The sequence below is a fragment of the Petaurus breviceps genome, unplaced genomic scaffold, assembly GCF_028583685.1.
Source record: "Petaurus breviceps papuanus isolate PSGF00001 unplaced genomic scaffold, PetGlider_PUasm1.0 90825, whole genome shotgun sequence".
Taxonomy (NCBI): domain Eukaryota; kingdom Metazoa; phylum Chordata; class Mammalia; order Diprotodontia; family Petauridae; genus Petaurus; species Petaurus breviceps.
Window position 1 is genome coordinate 4,349,150 of NW_027187353.1, and position 21,942 is coordinate 4,371,091.

The 21,942-nt window shown below is 47.6% G+C and overlaps 1 protein-coding gene across 2 annotated transcripts in view; it reads right to left on the reverse strand.

Annotated features, from left to right (window-relative positions):
- Nucleotides 1-21,942, reverse strand: part of CLK3 (CDC like kinase 3) — a 29,780-nt gene that overhangs the window by 7,333 nt on the left and 505 nt on the right. For both annotated transcript variants that reach the window (XM_069071169.1, XM_069071168.1), the window contains exons 2-7: nt 16,832-16,986; nt 8,003-8,216; nt 5,737-5,833; nt 5,389-5,455; nt 1,534-1,650; nt 412-578 (exon numbers count right to left, since the gene is read on the reverse strand). In XM_069071169.1, the coding sequence (XP_068927270.1) occupies nt 412-578; nt 1,534-1,650; nt 5,389-5,455; nt 5,737-5,833; nt 8,003-8,216; nt 16,832-16,986 (817 nt within the window). The remainder of the gene's footprint in view (nt 1-411; nt 579-1,533; nt 1,651-5,388; nt 5,456-5,736; nt 5,834-8,002; nt 8,217-16,831; nt 16,987-21,942) is intronic.

The window sequence follows — 21,942 nt, forward strand, 5'->3', positions numbered from 1 at the left end:
CCCAACTGATGCCCACGGAGGCAGAGCCAATGAAAAGGCTGCAGCCTCCCGGGCACACTGATCAGGTCAGGTTATCCCAAGTCTAAAGCCTGGCTCTCTCTCTGAGGCTTCTACCCTTGGACATCAGTGATGTTTAAACTGTGGCCAGGGGCAGCGATGGCAAAGGGCGCTTCTGATAACCACACTGAACTCTGCTTTCTGGGCAGCTTCTAGGGTTACCAATGCACTGCAAATGTTGGTTTCTTCTCACTATTATTAGTAAGAGGTGCTAAACACCTTAAAAGGTCCCTTCTGGCCTAATAGGTATATATTTATGCCAACAACAGACTGATGAGGCTGGGCCATTTTCTGGGATCCCAAAGGCTGGACACAGCCCCAGCACCCCCAACTCCAAGGCAGGTGCCAACTTACATCGTAAGGCATGACAGAGCTGGTATGCCATGTGCCGGACATGAGGCAGAGGGTAGGGCTGGAAGTTGTTCTCCTTCAGGAATTCAAAAGTGTTCTTGCCCAGGAGCTCAAAGGCAATGCACATGTGGCCATGGAAGTTGAACCAGTCAGACATCAGAACACACAGGCTGGGGGAAAGAGAGGAGAGAACATCAGTCTGAAACACTACCTTCCCACCCCTGTCCTGTCATCCTTCTCTTACGGTCTAGTTTCCTCCAAGCCAGCAGACCAGAGAAGAAAGCTAGGACCCAGGGGCGGCCAGGTAGCACAGCGAGTAAGAGCACCAGCCCCAGTGTCGGGATGACCTGGGGATCGAATCCAGGCTCAGACACTTAGCACCCACCCAGAAACACCTGGCCGTGTAACCTTGAGCAAGTTACTTAACCCCAGTTGCTTTAAAAAAAAAAAAGCTAGGACCCTCAATTTGAGAGCCAAGGGCACTATAACCCACTAGCCAAAGGCTAAACAACTCACTGAACAAGGTCTCTGAAATATTCTCTCACCACATTAGGGGCTTCCCTAATATCCAAAGTTTCAAAATATTTTCAAATTTGGCATTTTGTTTCATCTTCACTATAATCCAACGAAAAGAAGATGATGAGTATTCTCCTTTCCTTAGGTCCACAAAGTTAAATACCTTGGCCAAGAATACACAGTGGCCGTGGTGAAGTCTGGATTAGAACCCAGGTGTCCTGGCTGAGACAGAACTCATTCTAAGCAACCTCCTACCCAAAGCTTATGGAACATCCCTTGGGTCAGTTATGTGCATGACAGGATACACTGAAATCCTTCGGCAAGCCCCCAGACTTTATTTCTACAAATACATCCCTCTTCACCACCCCCACCCCTTCTCACAAGCCCAAGAGGAGAATTCTCTGGCAGCAGTCAGAACAAAGGGAAGACTTGAGTCTCTGGACTCCTCTGTTTGGGGGCTGGAAGTCAGGCCCATGCGCATGTCGGTGTACAAGTCTGGCTCGGGCCACAGACGGTAAAGGATAAATGTTTAGTGCCTACTCAATCAGCTTAAAGGGCGGTTGCCTGTCCCTGACTGCCCTTCTTTCCTGGACTTGAAGAGACACTCACAATTTGTTCTCTTTGTCCTTCTCCTTGATTTTCTTGAGCACGTTGATTTCCAGTCGGGCCGCCTCCCGGTACTTGCCCACATTTCGGATGATCTTGAGGGCGACCTGTGACTTGCCTCTGTGGGCACAGTGAGAGGTCAGGATCTAGATTGTATTCTGCCCCTCCCTTCCCCCCACCCCACTCCCAGCTCCATGATGATGCCTTGGCTCCCTCTGCTCCACTGCCTGGGTAAGGTGTCAGAGGCCTGGCTCTTTCTCAGAACTCAACAGACTCTTCCAAACTGATGTCCCCTGTCTTCCCCCTGGCCCTACCCGGCTCCCACTTGACCCCTCTCTCTAGGTTCCTGTGAGATCCCAATTTGATAGCAATGAGTTTCCATAGCACCCCACTCCAGCCTCAGTCACGCCCTGTTCTTAACAGACAGGGATGCACTAAAGCTTTTGATCTTTCTTCACCTGCCCAGCCTGAAGTTAAATTATTAAGAAATTACAATCAGAAGAGGCAGCTAAACCAGCTTCTCCTTTCGAAGTCTCACCTACAGCTCTCAAGCACTAGCTAATCCAGCCTTGCCTAGTCCTCCACCCACAGATCCAAGTCCAAGGGGCACCACAGAGTATCTGATCTTGGCCAGAGAAGCCTAGTGAGGCCACTGGTTCAGCACTTATTGCTGGGCAATTTCTTTTCCATCTGTTCCAAACCAGAGAGAACACAGTCTAGGAGAGGGAATACTGACTGTATTCCAGTCCTGATTCCACCACTTAGAAGGCAGACAGCCCTGGGGAGTCAAGCTCCTCTCTCTACCCAAAGCTTATAGAACATCCCTTGGGTCAGTATGTGCATGACAGGATACAGTTACATCCTTCAGCAAGCCCCCAGACTTATTTCTACAAATATATCCCTCTTCACCACCCCCACCCCTTCTCACAAGCCCAAGAGAATTCTCTGGCAGCAGTCAGAACAAAGGGAAGACTCAAGTCTCTGGACTCCTCTGTTTGGGGGCTGGAAGTTGGGCCCTATGCGCCTCAATATCCTCAGCAGTATTTGATCTGTGAGCTCCCCTATAACAAGAGCCTGCGCTTTTTACTCCCCCCAGTCCCCTGGCTCAGACAAGATGCTGCTTAGTGCACATGCAAGTCCTCTTCTAGCTTGGGCTTTGGGCTGGAAAAGGCAAACTGAACCAACTTGGCCAAAAATGGAGGGAGCAGAGTTAAACAGGAATCAGATCGTTCCTGGACCCTCCTCCTCTGCAAATGGGTCATCCAAATCACACTTGGTGTAGAGAGATAAGGACTGAGCTAAGAGGGGTGTATGTGTGTGTCTCTGTGTACCTGAATGGAGTCTGTACTCTGACCTTCGCCAGCTTTTCACCTCACTAAGCCACCTGTCCAAAAAGACAGATCTGTTGGAAAGAGCACTGGATCTGGAGTCAGAGAACCTGTGTTCCAATCCCAGCTGACTCGCTACTTCTAAGTCATAAGTTGAGTCACTTAATATTGCTTATTAAGTAGGACATTTAATGTCACTTTCTTTGCCTGTCAAGTAAGGAGCCTTGGATGACATGTGCCATCTTGTCAGGTGGCCCAGGAGTTAGGACACCTGGGTCAAAGTCTCTGCTCTGCTGTTTATTAAATGTGGAACTCTGGCTAAGTCATTCGCTCCTCTGTGAATGTGAACAGAGGGCCTTCAGTCCAGTGAGGTCTGAGGCAGTTCCTTCCAGCTCTAAATCCTGGGATCTTCTATCTCACAAGGCTTGCCATGGGGAGCTGTAATGAGATAATGAGCACTAAAACTTCTAAATGCTCCACCCATGGCAAGGGGTTCTTGTCCAATGAGGCGTTAAGCCCCTACTGAGTGCCAAGAGTAGGCGGAGGAGGGTTAAGGCCTTCAAGCAAACATGGCTAGCACCAAAGGAAGGTGGAAACAGTGCAGTGACACAGATGTGAGCCAGGCTCTGGGCTCTGGGCCCAGGAGTCTCCACCTAGAGACCCTCCTCTGTCCTATGGACAGAACAGAGGCACAGGGGCTGGGTGAGGTCTGTGAACTAAGGGAGGAGGCCCTGGAGGTGATGAGTGAGGGTCTGAAATAGCAATAGCCATTTAACAAGTCATCCCCATGCTCATCCACTACTCTTCTCCAAGACAGAAAGGTGGTGCCTGGGCCTTGGGCCAGGATCCAGCACACAACACGCACATCATGTGGGTGGGATGAGATGGTTTCCAAGGCCCTCTTAGCTCTAAACGGGTGATTCTAGGGCAGAAATGCCCTCCACGGGACTCCAACCAGGTGACCATCTGTCTGCTCACCTCTGGGACAAGCTGGTCACTAGTGTAGACAGCGCAAGGCTCTAAGTCAAGGGTCGAATTCCCCTCTGACATTTACTAGGTCCATGTCAGGACAAACAGTAAGTGCCCTGGGCCTTGCTTCGTCCTCCGTGGAGCCCTTACAGCACCTCCCTCACAGGGTTAGTGGGAAGACCAGGCACCAGATCCAAGAAGAGTCCTTATCATAAGTGCTCAGGATCAAGCAGGCAGCCGAGGCTGCCCCCGCCCCACACACTTCTCTCACTCTCAGGCCCTTTATCCGGCTCATTTCCATAGATGCAGTGAATGGTGGCAGAGGCTTTTGCCTCCTGGTCCCTACTGGCTTGTCTGCATTAAAGACTTTGGCTCCAAAAGTGGAACCACTCCGCTGTATGCCACCCTGTATGCGAGCCTGTGCATCAAGCTCCCCTGAAGCTGAAGGGAAGGGAAGGGAAGGGAAGGGAAGGGAAGGGAAGGGAAGGGAAGGGAAGGAAAGGAGAAAGGGAAAGGGAAAGGGAAAAGGGAAAAGGGAAAGGGAAAGGGAAAGGAGGAGGTGCTGCCCAGGTGGAGGGGAGGGAAAGAAGAGCTGCTGGGGCTGACAGCAGAAGGCCCACCCCCTGGAGAGGAGCCGTATTACCCGCCATGATCACAAGGCTCACTAGCAGTGTGCACAGTGGGCGCCTCCGCCATCAATGAGGACACACTCCTTCTGAGACCATCAATGGTTAGCAAGACCAGAGAAAATACGCATCGTGGCCCAATTCCCAGGACCATTTCTGTACTCTCAGGATTTGCTCCTAGCCTTGCCAAACTGGCACTTACTTATTCACAGAGCTGAATAAGAAGTCTGCTTCTTGTGGCCCTTGTTCCTGGGTACAGTGTGATTCTGCCAAGTGGCATCTCCCAGGGAAGCCAGGAGAGATCACACATCATTTAGGGGGTTCACAGGGGGGACAATGGAGTGGGCAAAGGAAACCAAGAATAAGTAAACACCTGGCAGCAACACCCTACAGGTAGGCCTGCAAGAAACCAGTCGCAGGCAAAGAAATGCTTCTAATAAAGAGTATAAATGTAACTCAAGAGCACTGGCTTTGTATTTCTTCAGGTTTTGGAAAGCTATTACTACCAGAAGATTCCTTGCTAAGATGCAGATAACTCTGGAAACTGTCTGGCTTCTCCAGTGCATGAGTACTGTGGCCTGGGAAGGAAGGAGCGAGGGAGGTCCCAAAAGCTTCTTGGGACTAAGAAGCAGAAGGAGGCAAGCCAGCGTCAGTGCATCAGGGGACAACTCAACTCTCCTGGGTACACCTGGGGCACAGCAAGAACCGGGAGCACTCCACCACCATTGCCTGACAAACAGGAAGCCTGGAGGCAGAAGCTCTAAGTCTACAGGGCCCACCCTTGTAGGCCTGGCATCAAGAGCCACAGACCAGCTCCCCAATGGCCAGCTCAAATTCTGGCCTTCCCCACATTTCCTAGGCCGAGAGAGAGGGAGAGACACACACACACACACACACACACACACACACACACACAGAGGCAAACACTTGCTTACCTGGCATGGTCCAAACACTCCACGACTTTGCCAAAGGTGCCTTCTCCGAGGCTTCCCACGATCTCATCTAGGAGAGAAAAGAAGCCGAGCATGAGGATCCTGAGTGGGAAGGGCTGGCAGCTCCTGTAAGATCACAGCATTCAATTCTCAAAAACAAAAAAGGTTTCTCTCTCACGGCTACACTCTTTAAAAACAGAAGTTGCTAGTGTCTGCTTCATTCAGGCAATTACTGGTCGGCCCGCTAGCGAGCCACAAGCACTAGAGGTCCCTCCAGGACAACCAGAGAGGTCTCGTCTAACAGGGGGGTAAGAAAGTAGAGAGGTAAAGTTTTACGAAAGGTGGCTGTACATCGCTCTTGGAGCCAATCGCCGATCCGGCACACCAGGTGGCCCTCCTTGTCATCTTCCACACTCCGGCTGCTGCGCTTACTGCTCTGTTGGCTTCTCTGCGAGGACCGCCCCCCGGAACGAAACGCCATCCGACCAATTGCATGGTGGGCGGTTCCGATTGGCAGATGGAGGTGTCCGGCAAAGGCAGAGGCGGGCGGAGACGATGATGAGACAGGCGGCCGGTGGTTGGTTGGTTGGTTGGATTTTCCAGATCCCAGCATTTCATAAGGCACACAGCATATATAACGATAGGGATATTGCAAGGGACACGTCAAGACACAAACTGACTTCAAAAACAGAAAAGTAAAAAACAGCTACAGGTATGTAAAGAAAACTGGCATTATCTATAAGGCGGGATGTCGCAGCCGAAAGGAAGGAAAGACCAGCCTCTGCTCCTGCCGGGATGGTGGTGTGCAAGTGCCACAGCCCCAGGGTTCCCACCACCACGCTTCCTCCCACCACGCCCCACCATCTTTGCAATTGGGGGGCCAGGCGGCAGCCCAAGGACGTGGCCCCATGGCGAGGACGCGCTTTGAGAGCGACGCAGGAAAGCCTTGCTTGGTGCCCCGTGCATGGAGGAAGGTCCATCTAATCAGAAGCTGAGGGCCGCCCTCGGGCCAGCGGGGTGGGGGAGGGGAAGTCTTCAGCTACTGCTGTGCTCCCATGGGTTTCCCGTCCTGCCCCTCACCTGCTTTTGCTCTGCCCTTCCTGCCTCGGGTGGCCCCAATCAAGAGTTCTACCAAGCACAGCAAACGAAGGCCCTTCCTCCCTGATCCAGAGTCTGCCTCCACAACTACAGCGCGATGACTGTCAGCATGGCTGCTCCTCCTGCCACACTCTACTACCTCTGCTATCAAGAGACCACAGTTCAAAAGCAACCCTAATCCTCCTGCTGCCCAGTGGGCCCTCCAGATGCCAAGCTGACCCACACTGGCCCTGCTCCAGCTGCTGCCCTTCCCAAGGACAAAAAAAGCCGCTGGACCCACGGTCCAAGAAACACTCATGGGTCATTCAATGTCCGTGCGAGCTGGGGGTCAGAAGGTATGAGGGAGCCATCCCTGATCCCCTCCCCCCACAACAGAAGGAAGGGAGAGGGAGATATATGTATAATGGGAAGATCAGAAATGAAGTCGCAGACCCTACAGACTGCCTTAGAGTAGAATGCAGACAGGCTACAAGACCACGCTATGTGAAATCCTCATTTAATATGTAACGCACACACATACACATACACACATGCACACGCACACATGCACACACATATGGTTATTTTACACATAAGGCAGAAGGGACTTCATTCCCTCCACTAAAACAGTCATTTCTCAAGGCACTTACAGATTGAGTGGGGAGGCCTGGATTGGCAAGGAGAGGGGACGGAAGAGGAGGAGTTAGGGAGGGAAGAAGAAGAGGAGAGTAGTCAACCCTGCATTTCACTCATGATTCTTGACTTGCTGGGGCTATACAACACACTATGGCTTGCCACCAGCAGAGGTAACTAAAAATATTTGTTCTGGTAATTCCGGATAGTCTTTGCCGTCAAATCATTCATTTTTGCAAATTATTTCCAAACTTTGTTTGTGATCTGCCCTCATTTACACCTTAAAACCCCAGCAAGATACAAATAACTGCTACTTCTTGCTCATTTAAAAGAAACAAGAGCAGAAGAAAACCTCCTGGGGTAGAGGCTGGAGGCCAGAGGCCGGAGGGAGCCATCCCCAGCTGGGACGGCTGCACAGACAGCCAAATCTTTGTTCACACATTCTCCGTCTCAAAGGACTGGGGCTTGGGAAAAGGGAATGAGTTTGTGGAATGGAGGCCACAATCAGGCCTGAGGACAGAGGAGGTATAAACCAAACAGCTCCAATTCAACATCTGGGAGCAAAGGAAAAGAGAGACCAACGCCAGACAATGTCTGGTGATGCCGACCCAGATCACAAAAACCCTCCCCAGTCTGATTCCACTGGGCAGCCCAATGCCCAGCCCAGAACTCAGATAAAGAGCCAGGCCCAGGTGCCAAATGGGGTGCCGGAGCCAGAGGTCGAGACAGGTGCTGCTGCTGCTGCTGCCCATCCAGAAGGCTCACACCTGTATGTCGGCGAAGGACCAAACAAACACAACACACAGGAGGGTTCAGAGGTACTCACCCAGGTCAAACACACCTGAAAGGAGGCTAAAGAAAAGTGAGGGCACCAAACAATGGCCAGTTCGCTCCAGCCACTACTCACCGAGGAGGCGCTGCTACAAGACCTGGTGCGGCGTTTGCGGCAGTGATGGGGGTGTTTGCGGGTCCGATGCTGGTCCCTCTCCCTAGACCTCCTGCGGTGGTGTGAGCGGGCTGAGTAATAATCCTCTCCAAAGGACGGGCTTCGCTCCTCAAACCTGTAGTTGTCACTGTCCCGACGCTCCCTATATCTCCTTTGGTAGGGCAGGCGGTCATGGCTACAGGATGGGGAAAGGTTTGGGTGAGGAAAGAAGAACCAGGAGCACTGCTGAATTCCCTCCTATGCTCGGGCCCAGGGATGTGAAACCCCTCAAACAGCCTGAAATCTGGTGTGTAATGGGGTCACAACTAAATGGGTCTCTACAGACAGAATGCCCAGAAGGGAGGCAGCCATATCAGCTTCCTCTGGGGCCTTCCAAAGGTAGGGAGATGTCCTTGCTTAGCCAGGAGTGTGATATGCCCACTACAGAGGCTGAGGGACCTAGTATTAGACAAGAAAGGTTTCTAGTCTCTCCTCTGTACTTGTAGCCACTGCCCACGAATGTCATTCCCATGCAAAACACAGGGAAGGCAGCAGGATGTATGCCCGGGACAAACAGGGACCTGAAGGTATGGCTCCACCATCGTCCACCTGTCTAAGAATGGGCGACCAGGGAGCTTGACCTAGAATTGGCCAGACAGCCCTGGGTCCAAAGAGCATCGATGGACTTCAGAGTTCTCCCAGGTCAGAGGTTTTGTTACAGGCACAGAGAGGGAAAAGAGCCAAAGCACAGGAGAAACAATCTGTCAAGTGAAGAAGGAAACGTTCTCCAAGAAGAGATAACTAGTCAAAGAATAAGAAAAAAGTTTCTAAAAGAAACTATTAGCAACCATGTGAAAGACAGCTTAGACCACAAATAAGAAAAATGCAAATAACAACTCGGAGGGTTGGCTTCACCCCAAAATGGGAGGTCATCAACCAGCCAACTAGCAAAGATGAGAAGATGGAAACGACTGATACAAGTGTGAATGTGTCAAGATGAGGGCGCTGACACCATCAGCAGATGTGAGCTGCTCTGACCATTCTGGAAAATGATGTGAAATTTCATGAGAAAAGCCAGTGTCGGCAGAGCCAAGATGGCGGAGTAGAAGCACGACCTTCCCACGGCTCCGGCTTCCACCCTCCCCAATCCATATAAAAAGGGGACTCTAAACAAACTTTGGAGCTGCAGAACCCACAAAATGACACAGAGAAGCTAACCTCCCGCTGAGGACAGCCCGGCAGGCCGGCAGGAATCAGCCAGCAGAGCTCTGGGAGCCGAGCCCAGCACCACAATGAGGCTTTAGCCCCAGGGCGGGCTTGACCAGCCTCCACCCAGAGGGACTCCAGATCAGCAGCAGCTGTGTGTGTTTCCAGATTTATCAATACATAGATGCGAAGGACAAGGTGAGAGGCCAGTGCAGTCTGGACTTTGGGACCAGTAAGTGGGAGTGCGTGGCTTTTACCCCCGGGGCGAGAAACCGTGGTGGCTTCAGCTCCTGGCCTGCAGAGTGTAGGGGGACCAAGCACCAGTCTGAGGGGTAATTGCTCTTGCTTTAACCTGCCTGGATCTGGATTGCAGTCTAGGGTGGAGGTCCTGGGGTGTGTGTCCAGCTTGCCAGAGCGTGTGGAGACCTCAGAGAGGGCACCCATCTAATACCTCCGGCAGCTGAGAAAACCCCAGCGTTTGGGACGAAAACTCCCCTGTCTGGTGGCAGAGTCCTACTGTGGCAAAAAGCCCAAAAGTCAAATCATTGAGTGGCAAAATGAGCAGGCAAAGGAAACAAAGCAGACAGAAGATTCCAACATTACACTCCTTTTTGGAGATAAGAAGGAAAAGGCATGGAACAGGAGGAAAACAGTGAAGTCAGAACTCCTGCACCAAAAGCTTCAAAGGAATATATAAGCTGGTTACAGGCCATAGAGGACCTTAAGAAGCAGATAAGAGAAGTGGAGGAAAAATTGAGAAGAGAAATGAGAACAATGCAAGAAAATTATGACATGAGAGTCAACAGCCTGACTGAAGAAAATAATACCTTAAAAAACAGACTGACTCAAATGGCAAAGGAGGCTCAGAAAGGCAATGAGGAGAAGAATGCCTTAAAAAGTCGAATTTGCCAGATGGAAAAAGAATCTCAAAAGCTCACTGAGGAGAATCATTGCTTCAGAATTAGATTGGAGCAAATGGAAGTTAATGACTTTATGAGAAATCAAGATGCTGTTAAACAGATCCAAACAAATGAAAGAATAGAAGTCAATGTGAAATATCTCATGGGAAAAACCATTGACCTGGAAAATAGATCCAGGAGAGATAATTTAAAAAATTATTGGACTACCTGAAATCCATGACCAAAGTAAGAACCTAGAAAGCATCCTCCAGGAAGTTCTCAAAGAAAACTGCCCTGATGTTTTAGAACGAGAGGGCAAAATAGAGGTTGAAAGAATCCACCGATTACCTCCTGAAAAAGATCCCAAAAAGAAAACTCCTAGGAATATTATAGCCAGGTTCCGGAATTCCCAGATTAAGGAGAGAATATTACAAGCAGCCAGGAAGAAACAATTTGAATATTGTGGAAACACAATCAGGATAACCCAGGATCTGGCAGCTTCTACACTGAGGGATCGAAGGGCTTGGAATGTGATATTCCGGAGGTCAACGGAGCTGGGATTAAAACCAAGAGTCACCTACCCAGCAAAACTGAGTATCATGTTTTAGGGGAAAATATGGTCATTCAGTGGAATACAGGACTTTCAAGCATTCTTGCTGAAAAAACCAGAGTTGAATAGAAAATTTGACATTCAGATACAAGAAGCAAGAGAAGCATGAGAAGGTAAACAGGGAAAAGAAATCATAAGGAACTTATGAAAGTTGAACTATTAACATTCCTACATGGAAAAACAATAATTGTAACTTATGAAACTTTTCTCAGTAGTTGAAGGGATTAGAAATATATATATATGTCTTTATATGAGGGTATGAGGGCATATGAATACATATGTGAATGTGTGTATATATGTTTACAGGTATAAATAGATAGAGAGCACGGGACCAATTTAACAGGAAGGGATGATACTTAAAAGGTGAAATTAAGAGGTGAGAGGGACATAATGAGAGGAGATGGGGAGAGACAGAGTGGGGCAACTATCTCATACAGAAGAGGCAAGGGAAAATGGTTACAATGGAGGGGAAGAATAGGAAGGCAAAAGGGAATGGGTCAACCTTATTCCTATTGAATCTGGCTTGAGGAGGGAGGGAAATACACACTAAATAGGGGATATCACCCTCCAGGAGAATAGGGGGGGAAGAGGATGTGAGGGGTGATGATGGAAGGGAGGGCAGGCTGGGGGGGGAGGGAAGTTGGAAGCACCCACTTTTGAAAAGGGATGGGATCAAAGTAGAGAATAGAACAAGTGGGAGGTGGGATAGGAGGGAGGGAAATATAGTCAGTCTTTTACAATATATCTATTACAAAATATATTATACATTATATATCTGTTACAAAATATCTATGTTATTGTTTTGCATTAGCCACACATGTACAACCTATACTGAACTGCTTGTCTCCCAGTGGGGGTGGGTGGCAGGGGGGGAAGGGAATGTATCTGGAATTGAAAGTTTTAAAATCAAATATTCAAATATATATATATGTGTGTGTGTGTGTGTGTGTGTATACATACGTATATATATGTATATACTATTATTAATACCATCCTACATGTAACTAAGAAATAAGATATACAGGCACTGAGGCATAGAGATCCACTGGAAAAGTCGAAACGGGTATGGGAGAAAATATGGGAGAGAGCAGATTGGAGGTGGGGATATCCTGTGGGACTGCTGTTTTGGGGGGATGGGTGGGGGAAAAACGGGGAGAAAATTTGTAACTCAAAATCTGGCAGAAACGAATGATGTAAATCAGAAGTTAATAAAGCATTAAAAAAAAAAAGAAAAAAAAAGAAAAGCCAGTGTCTAAGATGGCAGAACAGCAGGAGGCAAGGCTAAGAGCATCCCTCATAATCCCTCGAAAGAGATCTAGACCAGAGACCAAATCCTGACTGGGAAATCTGAGAACTTGGTGCAGTGTGAGGATGCAGAGCGAGGCCTGTGGGGGGCAGTGGAGCTGAGGCCTGCAGCACACACAGAGCGCTCTGATGTGGGAGAGGCCTGAACTTGTGCAGGGTGCAGCTCTGACTCACAGACCACACTGGGACTGAGGGGGCAGCACCAAGTAATGCCATTCCAGTGAGGAGCGGTGACAGGTCCTGGGGGGAGGACAGAGTGAGCAGAGGTTCAGAAGGACCCCAGGAGCACAGTCTGAAGCCCAGAGGGATTAGAGAGGACAGGACTCCCAGACCAAAGGGAGCCTCCAGTACTGGGCCTCAGAACAAACAGAGCTGTCTGGCTCTCTGATATGGGTGAGTCCAGCAGAGCTCCAGGTGTGGCACATCCTCAGTTGGGCTTCTCAGGCCAAGAGGTCAGAAATCAGGCTTTTCCCTGGATCAGACAAATCTGGGCTTACTGAAACCTTGAAGGTTCCCAGCATGAGATGTCCCTTGTGCTGGAATAACACAACACTCAATACCCCCAAGAAAGCAGCAGCAGGACAGACCCAGACCTTTCCTCTAGAAGACCATGGAGCCTAGTCCTAAAGTCCAAAGTCAAGAAAGATGGAAGAAAAAAAATACTCATAACAGTTTTGGGGCAGCTAGGTGACACAGTGAATAGAGCACTGGCCCTGAGTTCAAATCTGACCTCAGACACACACACACACACACACACACACACACACACACACACACTAGCCATGTGACCTTGGGCAAGTCACTTAACCCCAATTGCCTTCCAAAAAGGAAAAAAAAAAGAAGACAGACAGAAGAATGCGAAAACAAACAAACAAAAATCCCACCATAAAAATCTATTATAAAGATAGGGACACTCTATTATAAAGATAAACACAGACCCAGAAGAAAAGAATGACTTCTACAAGCAAAACATCAAAGAAAAACAGCATGCACAAGGGTTCAACTACAATTCCTGGGAGAGAAGAATCAAGAGTTTTGTTTTTTAAAAGAGTTAAAAATGTTTTTATAGATGAATTGGGAGGAAAAAATTAGAAAAGAAATGAGGTATAAAACCTTGCCTAAGTAATAAACAACCTAAAAATTAGAATGAACTGAATAGAGGCTAACAACTCCATCAGACAACCAGAAACAGTAAAATAAAGTCAAAAGACTGAATATATAGAGGAAAATGTAGCAAAATAGCAAAACCAAATGAACTGGAAAACAGATCAAGGAGAGATAATTTAAAGAATCACTGGTCTACCTTAAAAGTCATGACCAAAAAAGAACAAATCATAAACTACTGCCCAGAGCTTGGAACCAGAAAGCAATGTAAAAGAGGAAAGGATCCATTAACAATCACCCAAGAGAACCACCCCCTCAGCTCCCAAAGCTCCTAAAAACATCACAGACAAAATTTAGAGTTTCTAGATCGAAGAAAAAATATTTTAAGTAGCCAGAAAGAAAGAATCCAGGTAGCAAGGAGCCACAGTCAGGACCACACAAGGTTCAGCAGCTGTCACGATAAAGAAGCAGAGAGTTTAGAATATATTCCATAAGGCAAAGCATATGGTCAAGAATAACTAACCCAGCAAAACTGAATCCACTACTGGGGAAAAATGAGAGAGGGCCTCTAAACATCCCTAGTGAAATGACCAGAGCTACACAGAAACTTTGAAGTTCAGATACAGAAGTCAAGAGTCTAAGAATGTACATGAGTGGGCAATCTTAAGGGCCAAACGAGAATAAGCTGTTTACTCTCTAACACGCAGAGGTGGCCCATGCATCCTCTCAGAAGCCAGGCATTATCAGAAGTCATCTAATTAGACAGAGAGCCTGGGTGTGGTTTTGCTATGTTTTGATGATCTTCAAAGAATCATGGAAAGGGAGAGGAAGGGAGAGCAAAGACAGGGAAAATTATCTCATTTCATGGGAGACACAAGTAAAAGTCAAACAAGGAGGAAGGCTGGAGATGCGGGGACACCTCAACTTCATTATCTACTGAACTGGTCAGAGATGACGCGTACACAGGCAGACACACAGAACCGAGTACAGAAATACACTTTACTAAATAGAAACACTGGAAGGCAAAGAGAGAGGAGGTGACGGATGACAAGGAACAGTAGACTACGTGAGGGGTTAGTCTTAAGCAAAATAAACCCTAACCCAGGAGGTAAAAGTATTTATAGGAGCTCTTTTTGTGGTGGCAAAGAACTGGAAACCGAGGGGATTCCTCTGACTTGGGGAATGGCAGAACAAGCCCTGGTCTAAGTGTGATAGAGAAATGATGAAGGGCAGGTTCAATGAGCTGGGAAAACTTGTAGGAACCAAAGCAAGAGGGAAGTGAGCAGAGCCAAGAGAAGAGCCATACTGTAAGGACAATCAGCTCTGATCAGCGTAACGACCCACTTTGATTCTGGTATGAAGGGCTCAAGAGTGCAGAGGGAGGCTTATTTTTTAAAGCATGATTGATGCAGGAATGCACTTATTTATTTGTTCTGTATTTGTGATGGGAATTTAGTTTTTCTTTTTTTCTCAGGTGGGGGGGTGGGGAAGTTGAAGAAAGAGCAGACAGATTTCTACTACTTAAAAAAATAAAAATTAATTTTCAAAAAATCAAGGTGAGGTGGAAGGGAAAATGGATTTTTGTTAATTGGAAAAAATTAAATTGATTTTTTTAAAAACAAAAATAAAACTACCCAATGGAAAAAAATCACTGAATTGTTCATACATACTTTTTGATTTAGAGATCCTTTTGTTGACAATATATCCCAAGGATGCAAAAGACATAAGGACAGGCAAAAAGAAAGACCCCATAATATAGGAAAATATTCATGGCAGCATGTGTGTGTGTGTGTGTGTGTGTGCGTACACACAAGAAACTATCAAACCAAAAAAAAGGTCCATGGATTGGGGAATGACTGAACAAACTGGGGTAAATGAACATAACAGAATGACAGAGTAAAAAACTTAAAAATGAGAAATTCAGAGAGACTTGTTTGAACTGATGCAGAATAAAGAAAGTATATCAGGAAACAATATATACAGGGCCTAAGTACCAAGACCACTAAAACAAAAGTAAATGCTTTGTAACTGTGGTGACCATTCTTGGATCGCTAAAGGAGCCACCTTCCCCTTTTCCTTGGAGAGGTAAAGGACTATGAGTACAGAATCAAGCATGTTCATTTTATCAGCTGGTTGTACTTATTTCTCTTTGCTATAAAGGTAGCTGAAGGTGAGGTGGGGGGGGGGGGGAATATCCTAAAACAATTGTGATATAAAAGCAAAAGGTATCAATGACACTTTTAAAAATGTACAAAACAGGTCACCTATAGCTGTAGTGGTGGGCCTGGAGCAGGAAGAGACAGCTTTTTAAAATACATTGATAGCTTGTTTTTTATATCTTGCTCGTTTATAAATGTATCCCTCCTTCCTGCCCCTGCCAGACTGCCATTTCTTGCAACCAAGAATTAAAACAGGGGGGAAAAAGGCAGCTCAACAGAAACTAACACCTCAACCACATGTGACAGCACCTGTAACACTCCAAGACCTGCAGAGCAAGAGGGTGTTTTGTGGCATGTTCTCTGGGGCTGAGCTTGGTGCTAACGGTGCCACAGCAGTCCATCTCTCTGGCTTGTCCTCTCCACTTACATGGCTGTACTTGCTGTGCACACTGCTTTCCTGGCTCTGCTCGTCTCTCTGGTTCAGTGTGAATTTTCTGCTTGCTTCTCTGAACTCTGCACATTTACCATTCCTAATGCAGAGCGATACTCTGGTCTATTAACACACTCCAATTTGTCTAACAGAGCCATAGCATTTTTTACTGTTCCCAGTTCCTCTCCCTAGCATAGAAAAGCTGCAAGGACTATCTGGGTGAATAGCAGTCCCTTCTTTCTGACTCCTGAGGGTGGGTCTAGTGGTGGCAGCTCTTGCTTCCAGAACAGCTGGACCCACTGACACTCCACCAACAGGGCACCCTGCTGCTCCTGTACGTCTGAAGTTCCTCCAACAGTGACTATTTCAGTCTTTCGTCATCTTGGCCAATTTGCTAAGCATGAGGCCTAAGGTGTTGTGACTAGCATTTCTCCTATCAGTGAAACGAAGCAATCTTATACATCTTTCAATAATGTGTAATTCTTCTTTTGAGAACTCTTTGTTCATACCCTTTAGCAACCGGGAATGGCTCTCGGTCTTATATATTTGTGCTAATTCTTCACATAAACAATACATGAGGATATCAAATATTAGCGAGAGCTGATACAAATTTTTTTTCCTAATCAACAGCTTACCTTCTTACCTAGCTACACTGAATTGATTCGCTTATTTTTTTTTAATTCAGGTAATCAAAATGATCTATTTTGTCTTTTTATGATATTTCTCTTTTCCTTATTGGTTAAGAACTCTCCCTCTGGTCATAATGAGTAGACAAAGATGTGGCATTAAATAATTTAGGGGAGGAAAAAAAAAAGGAAGAGAAGTGAACAGTAGTAACAGAATGGAGTCATGCCAGTAAGCCTGGCCCTCCAAGGTAAGCAAAGAGCAGGAGGCCAAGATCTGGAAACTAAGGATAACACACCTAAATTCACCACAGAAAGAAAGGAAGAGCCAGTGGAGGAGCTGAACAAGAGTGGACATAGCAAGGAGACAGGAAGACGATGGCAGCAAGCCAAAAGTCTTCCTGAGATGCTAAGAGTCACAACAAAATGCTGCCCACCACTCTCCCTGCCCTTCTCCTTCCTGACAGGCTCTCACCTTCTGGATCGAGATCTTCTGGGGGGAAGTAGTTCCCTTCGAGATGGATATCGAAGTCTCCCCTCATGTTCCCGGCTGTAAGACCTCCTCCTCTTCCATCTGTGACTTAGGTAAGAGTCCTGCTCGGGGGAGCGGTATCTTTTACAGTGATGCATCTAGGACACAAGAGAAAGACTCATAGAAATGCTAGCAGGCTCCATCAGGGACAGAGGCCGCTAACTGCAGGGACTGGAGTTAGCCAACCTAGCCAGCGTGGAGCCTAGGAAACTGGTCATGTCAGGGGGAATACTAAAGAGGACACCTATTGTTCTAGCTCTGAGGACAAGTTCCCCTCTCCCCAAGCATGGCTATTAATCAAGAAAAAAAACTGAGGTTGTACTGGACAAACAGGCCAAACCTCCTGCGTACTACAGCTAATGAGTAACACTTTCCTGCTGAAGAGCAACAACAGATTTCTTCCTTCCATGTAAAAGGCTGGTTGTCAGTACCAACAACCTAGCACTGAAGGCCTAGTCTGGCTTGGGAAGGAGTTCAGTAGGGTCAACAGGTTCTGGGGCTCTGGCTCTCTTCCATGAATAAGGAGGGAGCTCCCAAGGAGCCCCATCTGGAGAGGGAAATAAAGACAGGTATCATCTAGGTAAGATCCAAAGAAAGCAGGGAGATGGGGGCATGTTGCAGTCACTGATGGTGGTAAGGAAACAAATAAGTTGTTCATTTCCCTGCCTGAATTCTCTGCTGTCCCAAACCTAGACTCCACTGCTTCTCTAAGGCAGAAGGAGGTCATGTAGGGAAAAAGGACATGGAGACACAAAGAACAGCAACGAATCTTGAATTAATGATAAGATGAAGGCAAAACCCCACCTAGATTGGGCACCTCAGCACATGAAAAGTTAAAAGTCATTCTGGTTAGGTGCTGGATAGGAATCTGGCAGGCCAGTGGTCAGAAAACTGGTTCTACTGACCTTTGCAGGGCCCTGACCCTAGTGACCTTTCCTACTGCCCCTTCTGTGTAAAGTGTCTACAGGTTTCTCTGGAGAACCGATCCAGCTGTCTGGCTCTAGCACCTGTCTCCTGCACCTTGTTCTACCTTCACAGCTGGGAGCACTGTGAGTCCCAAAGTGTGCCAACCAGAAGGCTCCTTAGTCCCAAACTGAACTTCGATCCCCTGCCTAGCAGAGGAGGTGGTTCCCAATCTCTCTTTCCAAAGTAAAGGAGCAGCAGGCCAGGGTGGTCCTCACCGGCTAGGTTGGAAAGAAGCCTATTGCTTCACCGTAGAAACCTGGCCCCTAAGGTTTTGCTAATAATGGTCTCTGGTTTGCAGAGTACAGAGATCTCTCTCCAACTCCAATGAAATTACCACATGTGATCCAAAGAAGAAATGAAATGGGGCCTCCCTACTCCACCAACTCCAAAGTCCTGGACTAGTGGGCCTGGAGGCCCACCCATGGAACAAGTCCTTTTGTTAGCTTGATGGGCATCCAATTTTAATCCAACCATTCCTGTCCTGCAACCCTCTCCCTCTGCTCATCACTCAGGTGGAACTATCCTCCACTAACCTGGTCAGTTCCGGACTAATGCACTGCTCACTAGAGAGAGGAGTGACTCAAACTGAAGCTCTGGCCTGTGTGAATGCACTGACCTTCCCATATGACTTAGAAAAAGTAGCTCTGTGTCTCAGGATGCTCACTGAGGATTTCCCATCCCCTTCACAACTCTCACCTTATAAGGCTGAAGAGGGACCTAGAAAGTACAGTTCCAGGGGGATAAATATTCCATAAAGGCATTGCTAACAACTTCAGGGTGAATTTTGTTTAATGCTTTATGTTTAAAAAGCCTTTTAAGATCAGCTGACTAATGTTACATTAGTATCCTGTAATTATCCCCAAGGCTAAGTACCCAAGCTGGGGAACAAAAATATGCATCTAATAGCCACCAAAAATGTTTCACTGTGGCTGGAGTAGGGGCCAGGCCTGATTTGACTTGACATTTCAATGGAGGTTCTCATCTTCAATCACAGGGTTTATTAAGTGATTTAGGAACCTGTTTTAGGTCAAAGATTACATTCTGAGCCCCTAAGATCATCTACATGTACATGTCCACATAGACTTTAGAGTGTTTCTTTAGCACTTTTAATTGCACTACTTCATTGATATAGACAATCCTTTTGATTCCAATACTGATCATAAACCCTCTTAGCAAGGTGCCAAAGAATATCTGCCACCCTCTTGTTACTCTGGTGACAAGCCTATTCACATTTAACTAGCTGGTCCTCTGACATAAAGTCTGTCCCTGGCCTTGTCCTTGAAGGCTCTCCAATTTAGGGAGAAACTGCCAGAGTCTGGGTTCCAGGAGCACAGCTTTGAAAGACCTGGATCACCTCCAGGCCATAGCAGAAAATCAGGAGTCCTAGAATGACAATGATGCCAATGGTAAAGACAATGTAACCTGCATTTACATAGCTCTTTAAGGTTTGCAAAGTGCTTTACAAATTTTCTCATTTTATCCTCCACCCCGGAAGGTAAGTGCTATTATTATCCCAATCTTACTGAAGAGGAAACTGAGGCTGAGGTGAAATGCCTGGCTCAGGGTCACACAAATAGTGACTGAGACAAGAATTTGAATTCTAGCCTTCCTGACTCCAAGTCCTGTTCTATCCACTAAACTACCTAGCTGCCTCCTGGATGGGGTTTTTACAGAAATGTCTTGTAGAGTCCAAGATGCCATCCTGCTGTCCATCAAATCAAGGGTCAGCTTTATTCCTAAGTGTAAAAGGGATTCCAATAACAATGCTAGGTTATGTTAAGCTAATAGAGGGTACCATATTGCTTCAAATCTAGGCCATATTTCCCCCAAATCCAGTTTATATCAACCCTATGTAGTTTATAATAATATTCTTAGTTCCATACACATAACTAAAACCTTCTGATCTCCCAGATGGTATTAAGAGCTAGAGTAGTCTGCAATGGATGCCCCCGAAACTCAAAGTGGCAGAATTCCTTGAAAACTCCCACCTGCAGGCCAGCCCTGATCTTCTTAGGGAAAAGGAAATTTACTGCAAAGCCCAGCGTCTCTCTTTGCCTTCTCCCCACTGCCCAGGATGGACAGGACCACTGGGAGGGAGGGTAGCTTAGGTAGGAGGAGATCCTGCCTTCACAAAGGTAGGGCAATCTGTCTCAAAAACTCAGGCTACTGCTATTAACTGCCAAAGTGGCTCCATGGAACTCAATGACACAGAAGAAAAAAGTGGATGTAGAGAAACCATATGGCAACATTATATATAACCTGTTGGCCTCTTTTTGGCAACACACATCTGGAAGCCTGCTGAAATCTTAGTGTCCAAAAGGGATTAATAATGAAAAATAATTATATGTATATGTATACATATACATATATGTATACACACAGAGTGTTTGTGTGTATGTATGTATATTCCTTTCAAAAAGATTTCATTTTAGAAGTGAAAACCTATATTTAGGTACAGGCTCATTCAGACCAATACAGAATTTTAAAACATTTCCAAATGACTTGGGTGGAAAGCTGCCCATGGCCTGACCAGACATGAAAGACTTCCAGGTTCACCTGGCTCCAAAAGTCTGCTAGCCCTAAGGCCCATTTCCCAGACTCACTGACACCCCAGGGGGGCCCAACAGATTAAAACACCAAGTTTCTGAGGTGAGCCATGGAACAGAATGGCTTTTAAAAGTAGTCCCAAACCTCTCCAGTTCTCCTGCATGCTGAGGAATGGGGAAAGTCAAACCTCATCCAGATGCCACGCTGGTTAAGAGGCCAGCTGTCTGTTCAGAGGCACTAAGGGCACAGCCTCCTTGTCAGTTTTTCACATGTTGCTGGCATTAGGAAAACTGGGCCAACAAGAACATCCAGCCCAGCCTTGGCTGGCACCTGCCCTCTCCCTGGATCCTGACCAATCCTGTACCCCATAGTTATTCTGGAGGGTTGCTGCTGCAACTTCATCCCCCACCACCTCTCAAATCAGCACCACAGAGGTTGAAAATTTTTCTTTTCAAGGGCATTGAAAACAGGGCCAGAGGAAGGTGGAAGGCAGCCAACTATGCTTTGCCAAAGGGGTTGTCTCTATAAAACCCTACCCCAGTTCTGTCCTACCCAGGCTGAATGAGGGAGAGGTCAAACCACATTGCCAAAGGTGAGAAAATCGGCAAAGGAAAAGATCTAGGGTGTTCAAACCATCAAGTAAGAAAACACTAGGCCCAAGTCCGAGGCTGCAGCCTCAAGTATCTCTTTCATTTTCAGGACTGGAATTATCACAACAAAAACACTGGCTCTTTTCCTCTGCCCAGGGCCCAGCTGGGGCCCAGCTGTGAATACTTATCGAATTTTGGGGACTCCCCAGCCTTGCTTTCCTGGAATAGCTAAGATACCTTCACTGGGGTTCTGCAGCTCACCCTCTCCCTAAACCACAGTCTTAGTTTCCACGGGCTGCCATATGGTCTCAGGGCAGAGCAAGGGGGTGGGCATGGCAGCAGAAGGGACAGCACGCCAAACATCTGAGCGAGCCCTGGGCACACCTGGCAGTGGGCTCGGGGGCCGAGGCGGAGGGCTGGTCCTGGGGGCGCGGCAGTTTCAGAAGCCCGGAGAGCTAGTCTATTTCTAGAGTGAAATGGACCTGGGGCGGGGGGAGGGGCGGGGACGTGATATTGGCAAGGGGGCAGGGGAGAGAACGCTTCAGCAGGGGTCGTCGGTCGGGGGGGCTTGTGGAGGCCCTTTGGGGGCGGAAGCCCCTGAGGCCCGGGTTCGGGGATCCCGGTGAGAGGCCGGGCAGAGCTCGGGGAGGGAGGTCTAGAATCAGGCCGGGGATTTCAGGAGGGGAAGGAAGCATGTTTATGGGCGGGGGAAGACGGAGATTTTACGGGGAAAATGGAGGTTTTCAAAGAGAGGTGGCCGGGGATTTTAAGGGCATCCGCGGTGGGGGAGGGGAGCCGGTCCAGCCCGAGCTTGGGCTCGGCCATCTCAGGTCTGGGGGCCTGGGAGGGGCAACTCAGAGGAGGGCTCATCCTTTCATCAGGGCGGGGGGATTTTATGAGCAGGGAGGACTTAAGAGAAAGGAAAGAGAAGTTAACAGCAGATTTGGGGGG